The sequence below is a fragment of the Onychomys torridus genome, chromosome 1 (genome assembly GCF_903995425.1).
Source record: "Onychomys torridus chromosome 1, mOncTor1.1, whole genome shotgun sequence".
NCBI lineage: Eukaryota > Metazoa > Chordata > Mammalia > Rodentia > Cricetidae > Onychomys > Onychomys torridus.
Window position 1 is genome coordinate 72080159 of NC_050443.1, and position 8190 is coordinate 72088348.

The window sequence follows — 8190 nt, forward strand, 5'->3', positions numbered from 1 at the left end:
ACAAAACAAAACAAAAAATTTCTTCTTGGGAAGGATTTTGGCTGTATATTCTCATGATTTGAATTTTAGAAATATAGAAAACTACAGAAAGCATCATTAAGTTACAAATTATGGCTAACAATAAGCTGAGCAAACATTTTATTTTTTTTTCTTTTATTGAAATTTTTTTTTTCACATGTCTTGATTACAGTTTCCCCTCCCTCCATACCTCCCAGTTCCTGCTCACCTCCTCTCCCTCTGGATGCATACCTTTCTGTCTTTCATTAGAAAACAAACAGGCTTTTAAGGGATAATAAAATGAGATAAAACAAAAACTAACACATTGGAGTTAGACAAGGCAAACAGAAGGAAAAGAGCCCAAGAGGAGGCACAAGAATCAGAGATCCATTTGTGTATACACTCAGAAGTTCCATAACAAAACCCACTAAACTGGAAGCCATATATATATGCAGAAGACCTGGCGCAGACCTTGCAGGCCCTGTGCATGCTGCCCCAGTCTCCGTGAGTTCGTATGTGCTTTGATCATGCTGATTTAGAGGACATTGGTGTGTGTGTCCTCTGGCTTTTGCACTCTTTCCACTTCCTTTTTCACAGGGTCCCCTGAGTCCCGAGGGGAGGGATTTGTTGGAGACATACCATTTGGGGCTGAGTGTTCCAAGGTCTTTTACTCTCTGTATAATGTCTGCCTGTGGTCTCTGTATTTGTTCCTCTTGCCGTAGAAGGACGCTTCTCTGATGATGATGGCTGAGCAAGCCACTGATCTGATCAATGAGTGTAGCAAAATAGCATTAGGAGTCATTTTATTGCTACTTTTTTTTTCTTCAAAGAATGGTAGAATTTTGTTTTACTCTAGGTCCCTCCCTGGGCTATCAAGTCTCTGGTTCTTGGCCACCCATGCAGTGTTGAGTATGGATTCCATCTTGTGGGATGGGCCTCAATTCAAATCAGATATTGGTTGGTTACGTCCACAAGCTTTGTGCCACCATGGCCCTAACATATCTTGTGGGCAAGACAGTATTATAGATCAAAGGGTTGTGACTGGCTTGGTGTTTACATTTCTCTTTTGGTAGTGTGCAGTGGTAGAGTACCTTTCTGTGCCAAAGATGCTAGAATGTAGGGGTGAAGGCTCAATGTAGGCACCAGCTCGACTTCTCTGTGCTTAATGAGTTGTGTAGGTGTTGACTTCAGCAATGGGACCTTGTTAGTTTTTGCAGAGCAACCTATAGTCTTGGCAAAAGTCTAGGTTATTTGTGGATTCCTATGGGATCCCTTTGGCCAACAACTCAATTAGATGTAATGCAATTCCAGTACTGGAAGCTTCATTTAGTGATAAGAGATGGCTAGTGATGTCATTTAGGTTGCCTTCATTATGTATATATTTTAGAAAGCTTATACTGTATTAGTTTTCCATACTATCTTTCAACTGGCCCTTAATTTTATCTGTCTCTCCCTTTATTCCCTCCCTCATCTCCCTCTTCCCTCCCCCTACTTGATCCTCCCATTCCATCCCCATCTATCCATAAATATCTACTCTATTTATTTTTCTTTTCCTTTTTTTTTTTTTTTTTCTCAAGACAAGGTTTCTCTGTGTAGTTTTGGTGCTTGTCCTGGAACTCACTTTGTAGCTCAGGCTGGCCTTGAACTCACAGAGATCAGCCAGCCTCTGCCTCCTGAGTGCTAGATTAAAGATGTGTGCCACCACTGCCTGGCTCTATTTCTTTTTTGTAACGAGATCCGTCTGTCCCCTCTAGTCCCTTACTCTATATCTAACCTCTGTGGTTCTATAAATTGTATCTTGGTTATTGACTTAACAACTAATATTCACATGTAAGTGAATACATATATCTGTCTTTTTGGCTCTGGGATACCTTACTCAGAATCATTGTTTCTAGTTCCATCCATTTACTTGTGAATTCCATGATTTCATTTTGTTTTAATGGCTGAATAATACTCCATTATATAAATGAACCACATTTTCTTTATCCATTCTTTTGTTGAGGGACATTTGGGTTGTTTCCAGTTTCTGGGTATTTTGATTAGGACAGCAATGGACATAGTTGAGCAAATGTCTCTGTGGTTGGATTAAGTGTCTTTTAGGTGTATGCTCAAGAGTGGCAAAGCTGGATCTTGCAGTAGAACAATTCCTACCTTCCTGAGGAACTACCATATTGATTTCCATAGTGGCTCTATAAGTTTGCACTTCCACCAGGAAGGGAGGAGTGTTCGTTTGTTCCACATCCTCATCAGCATGCACTGTTACATGTGTTATTGATCTTAGCTCTTCTGATGGGCATAAGGTGAAATCTTACATTTTTGGTTGTTAGCCTAGCTTTTAACGGCTGAGCCATCTTTCCAGCCTAAGATGAAACCCCAGAGTAGTTTTGAGTTACATTTTCCTGATGGCTTAGGATGTTAAGCATTTAAATGTTTCTCAGTCATTTGAGTTTTCTCTGTTGAGAATTTACTGTTTCGATCTGTATCTCATTTTTTAACTGGGTCATTTGTTTTCTTGATACATAGTTTCTTGAGTTTTTTTTTTTTTTATATGTTTTGGATGTTAGCCCTCAATTAGATGTGTAGTTCATGAAAGTCTTTTCCCATTCTGTAGGCTGCCATGTTGTCTGAATGACGGTAGTTTTTGCTAGAACAAACATTTTATGATAAGCATTTTGACTGGTGTGTACACATACCAGGAATTATACTAGGGGTCCTAACTTTACTGATGCTGAGATAAGAAATTCTATCTGACATTGAACAGAATGTGAGGTCAACTCGCCATACTCTGTAGTTGCCCTCTCAACTTTTCCTCCTGGCTGCTGGTGAAGTAGCTGCCTCTTTAGAGCTGGTACTCAGACCCAGTCTTGAAAACACTCATGCCTAAGGGAACCTTGGCCATGAAGCATTTGAATGCCCCTAGTTCCAATCTGTCCTTGTATTCCACAGGAAACACTTGAGAACTTGGGTCAAAGCATTACTGTTGGGCATTTTAAATAAGGAAAATAAAAGAAGAGTTAAAGGGAGATAGGGAAGGATCAGCTCCCCACCCTCCACCCCCATGTTCTCTGGCTGTCCTGGAACTAACTTAACTCATTATGTAGACCAGGCTGCCTCAAACTCACAGAGACCTGCCTGCCGCTGCCTCACAAGTGCTGGGATTAAAGACCTGAATCACCATGACTAGCCTTTTATTTCCTTTGTTCAGTGGTTTCCAATGTAATGAGTTGGTTTCCTAGGATCTTCCAAAGAGAAGAACTGAAATTCATTTGTAATTTTAATATGCTGTGGACTTCTGAACTGAAGTGTGCATACAGCATATCCTGTGTGGTTACTACCCATGTTCCCATTGTTTCATCATTGACACAGGAAGAAGCTTCTTCAGATGAGCTCCCAAAGCCCTTTGACTTTCAGGAGCCTTTGGGACAATTTCCTTGCTCTCTGCCATGGCAAAGTCTCAGGTACATCATTTCATGCCCCAGACCTAGAAGTGACCATGTCTTTAGGAGATGGCATTTCTTTCTAATGGGAAGTTTATAATTAGGAACCCCAGCTCAGTGTTGGGTTGTCCTTATGTGTAGGTCATCTCAAAACTGTTTCCTATTGAAAGCTGACATGTACACATGGATATGATGAATTGTGTTGTCTTAGTAGATTCAACAAGCTGTCTTCTGACTCACAGGACAGTCTTAAGCCACACATGAAATCACATTCACTGAGAAAGACAAAGGACAGTTCACCTGGCTTGCTAGCAGGTTGGCATTTGGTGTCATGGAGAATCAGCAGTCAGGAATTTCCAATGTTATGGCATTCTACTATGTATTTATAATTCATACACAGAGTAACTTATAAATTAGCTCATTTAAGCAATGTTACCAGGTAGCATAGTTGACTTTTGTCAGCTGACCTGGAAAAGGAGTAGAAAACTTTTAAAATATAAAACATACCATGAGTTATTCATACAGATACTTAGATCATTAATTTAAAACTGTAAAATTTTTACTTAATATCATTAATCTCATGCCTATATTTCATTTTTTTCATGTCAAAAATACCAGTTCCAAGTGACATCAGCATAATTAATGACTTGTTTTATCCCTTAATACACATGTAACAGCCTCCTAATCCCAACCCCAGCTCTGCCATTGCAAGATGATTACTGAATGAGTTCAAGACTTTGTCCTTAAGTTCCTTTTTGTCCTTAGTGTATACACCTAAGGATGCAGGGTTAAATCATGTTTTCAATTTACTTGAAATAGTTGTCTCTACTTGTGCCACTATATGACAAACGTTTAATATTTACAGATTGCTTTTAAATGTTAATTTTGTACTAATTACACAATTGTATTGTTTAACTCTGTAAAATGTAAGCTTCTAAAGTCAAATCTGTAAAGCAGAATATGCTCAGAGAGGTCTGAGTTCTGCCTCTCCTGTGCTCTACTTTTGTCTTTCTGGGCAATCATTGTCTTGTTTTGTTTTTTAAAACACAGTTTCTCAGTGTAATAGCTCTGGTTGTCTTGGAACTCACTTTGTAGACCAGGCTGGCCTCAAACTCACAGAGCTCCTCTTGCTCCTGTCTCCTGAGTGCTGGAATTAAAGATGGGTGCCACTACTGCCTGGGCTGCAGCCACTGTCTTTTAAATTACAATCTTGGTTTATTATTTTCTAAAAAAAATAAGCAAACGGTGGAATTTTTAAAGTGTTCCATTTAGGCAGTTGCGGATAATACTTGTCCTGCTTTGCTTCTTTGCTGGTATTCTTGATTCATGACATTGTAGAAACTATTCCACATTGGCTTGTTTCCTTTACTAAGTTGAATACTTGGGTGCCTGCATTGCCTTAATACAAGGAGTTTGGGGTGTTTCCAGTCTTTGTCATTACAAATGGCATGGTAAACATTCCTGTGATCATGGTCACATTTGCTTTGCTTTACCTGTCTATCCGTTTAATCTGGCCATTGATTTCAGCTCTGGAATTGAATCTCGATGCTTCCCAGCCTAAACAAAGTCAAGTGACTGTTCTTTCTCTAATTTACCACTGTTATAGGCAACAAGATCGACCTGGCTGAAAGGAGAGAGGTCTCCCAGCAGAGGGCAGAGGAATTCTCAGAGGCTCAGGACATGTATTACCTGGAGACTTCAGCCAAGGAATCCGATAATGTGGAGAAACTCTTCCTTGACTTAGCATGCCGACTCATCAGTGAAGCAAGACAGAACACACTGGTGAACAATGTATCTTCACCCTTACCCGGAGAGGGGAAAAGCATCAGCTATTTGACTTGTTGTAATTTCAACTAAAGGCTGAGGCAAAGAGAATCAAAGGGAATCAGTAGTTGCCTTGGTGGGCCGTATGTTGCTAGGGAATCTGGCAATGACTATGGCTCCTGCTCTTGGACCTTCTGACTCCTGTAGGCTCCAGAGCTTACAAAGCATGCAGGCCAAGGGCCTCGACTGCAGGCCAGCATTAGCAGAACACATAATGGTTTCAGCCTTTTGCAGTCTGGCATTGGAGCAAGGAGAAAATTGCACTAAATGCTCCATGATCTGCAGAGCATGTTGCTTTTGTTTTTTAAAAAGCAAGTAAAAATGCATTCCTGAACACAGTGCAGGGGATCATGTACTGTAGGAATCCCTCCTGTGTTTCAGCGGGTGCATGAGGGGGCTGTTCTCTAGGCTTCAGTGGGAATCTGGTGCCCATGGTTTTCTTGTCTACCAGGTAAACCAAAACTGGAAAGGCCCAGTTCTGTCTCTGTGGTACTTATTGACAACCCCATGGAGATTTTGAAAAGTGTTATTTCTTTTGTCCATAAGCACTTTCAAAACTTTTGGGATGTAAAAACAAAAACTCTTCTCATGACCAACAGTAAAAATTATTGTCTAATAACATATACAAGCTCCATGACTCCTTTTGGTGCTAATGATTATGGTATTTCACAGACCAAACGTTTTACTACATTGATATTGATACCCTTAGGTGTATTACCTAGAAATAAAAAGAAAATGGGGGAAATCCATGAATCAGCAATCTTTTTCAAGCTTCATTACCACCTTTTCTAGGATGGGTTTGCACATGAGAATCCTTTTTCTTTCATATTCTCCTTGAAATTTCTTAACTTTTTCCTATTCTTTCAAACACCTTTCCTGCCCTTTAAGGAAATCGAAGTCTGAAAAAAATGGGGAAAAATACAATGGATGATGACATTAAAATAAAAAGATTAGTTGTGAGACATTTTGAGTAGCATGAGAAAACAGAGCAGATATGACCAAAATACTGTGGAATACGGACTGACTACAGAGCAGGGTTCCAGACAGAGCACAGTCCTTCCCAACAAGTCATGCCTTCTCCATTCTGGAACTGTCCTTGGCTAGACCAAGGTTTAGGATTTTGTAGACACTTTTAGTATGATAAGCGAGAATAGCAACAGATGAAAAGTTTCACAAACCATTTTGTATCTTCAAGAAACTTAGGGAAGGCCTGCTTGGGAAGCAAGCCGTGTTGTCATTTACCATCTTATATTAATGTTGATCTCAGATTCATGACAACGCATTCTTTTCCCTTTCCACTCCCTCTTCTTCCTTCCCATCCTGGTGTGCATGTGTTCCCACAAATCTCCAATTCAAATGGAGGTGTATATGCCTTTACTTAGCCAATTTCAAAACAGGTCTCAGATTGGAAGATGTGCTGCTGAATGGGTTCCTGTTTCTTCAGTGCCATGATTTGATACCTTCCAATTTGTTCATGCTCATGAATGCTAATTGTGATAGCAATTAAGTCTGTACGCTGTTGGCGCCGTCAGGTATTTCTGGGCTTGCTGTATAGCATAACTGAGTGATGAATCACTGAATGAGGATATGACATGTAATTCCACTGTTGGTATTGATGGTGACAATCTTGGACCTGACACGACACTCTTGGAAAGCTACTGAATTGTAAAGCAGTGAGTCAACACAGCAGGCTATTGGTAATACATTCCTAGCGTTTATCTAGCAGATTCCATAATGTCCAATCTCTTTCACATGGGACTGTGTGTATTATTACCCATCATTGGTATTGTAACTTGCTCACTATGCTTTCCTTGATTCTATAAGAAAGAGAAAGGCGTGCCAAAAGTTTGCACCGCTTTTCCTTTATACAGGGAGAAAAATCACTTGAATTGAAAATCAAAATCATTTATCATTACCTTGACTTCTCTATTAAGCCAACAACTAAAGGCATCAAAAGATAAACTAATCAAGGTTACAGAAGAATTTATCTTTCTACTGTGAGAGAATGTCCCTAAATTTAGATTTATTACTTTTCTTTACCAAAAAATTCTGATCTCCTCAGCATATGATGACTCAGCCTTGTCTCACAGCACTGTTAAAAATAATGTTGCTTTGTGAACTTTAAGGGCTTTGTTAGAATGGACTAATTTAGTTCCAGAATAACAGTTTCTGGGGTCATGTTTATGTTATGTTATTCTTATTTCTTAAGTGTATAGCCCTCCAGGTTCAGAAGCACCTCAGGAGCTCTATCCAGGTCCCTCTTCCCCTGGGTCTCTGAGACATTCAGGAGATCACAGTCATCAGTCCTTGGCCCGTTAGTGTGGACACCTGAGAAGCTGGACCCTTACCTTCCACAGTTCTATGACTTTCAGATTAGGCCTTTTGGATATTTGTCCAGTGATGTGTCTCAAATTTGAGAATAATCTTTGACAATATTATAGGTGCAATAAATACCAGTTTAATAAAGGATTCATTGCCAAGATGTTTATTGTTGGTTTGTTTTTTTAAACGAAAGTCCTTAAAGTGATAATTAAGAAAGAGTCATCTTAATCTAGGGAAGGACATAAATATTATTTTGCCTAATAATTCTTATTGGCAGGGCAATATCTGCTCTGATAAGCCAGTTTTACATAAAATTATTTAATGGTGAAAAAAAAAAAACCAAGATTTGGTTTATTGTAATGTAGTTTGGCTTATCCTGACAAGACCATCTCTTCTTCCATTTATGATATGATATTGTTCTTTTTTTAAATAAAAGTATTAAATACCTGGCAATCTTCTATAGCTTCCAATGAAAACACATGTTCAGGTTCTAGAGTCCTGCTGGAAAAAGATCTATAGAATCATATAATTGTCTGGTGTGGTTTTGTATAGACTGCATCCTCAAGGACTTAGTGATTTCTCCTTTTCCTATACAAAGCTGTGTTCCTTT

General features: G+C 39.3%; 1 protein-coding gene across 3 annotated transcripts in view; it reads left to right on the plus strand.

Annotated features, from left to right (window-relative positions):
- Rab30 (RAB30, member RAS oncogene family) overlaps nt 1–7740 on the plus strand; it is a 100888-nt gene extending 93148 nt beyond the window's left edge. For all 3 annotated transcript variants that reach the window (XM_036193254.1, XM_036193246.1, XM_036193262.1), the window contains exon 5: nt 5041–7740. In XM_036193254.1, the coding sequence (XP_036049147.1) occupies nt 5041–5291 (251 nt within the window). In that variant the 3' untranslated portion in view covers nt 5292–7740. The remainder of the gene's footprint in view (nt 1–5040) is intronic.
- The last annotated feature ends 450 nt before the right edge of the window (nt 7741–8190 follow it).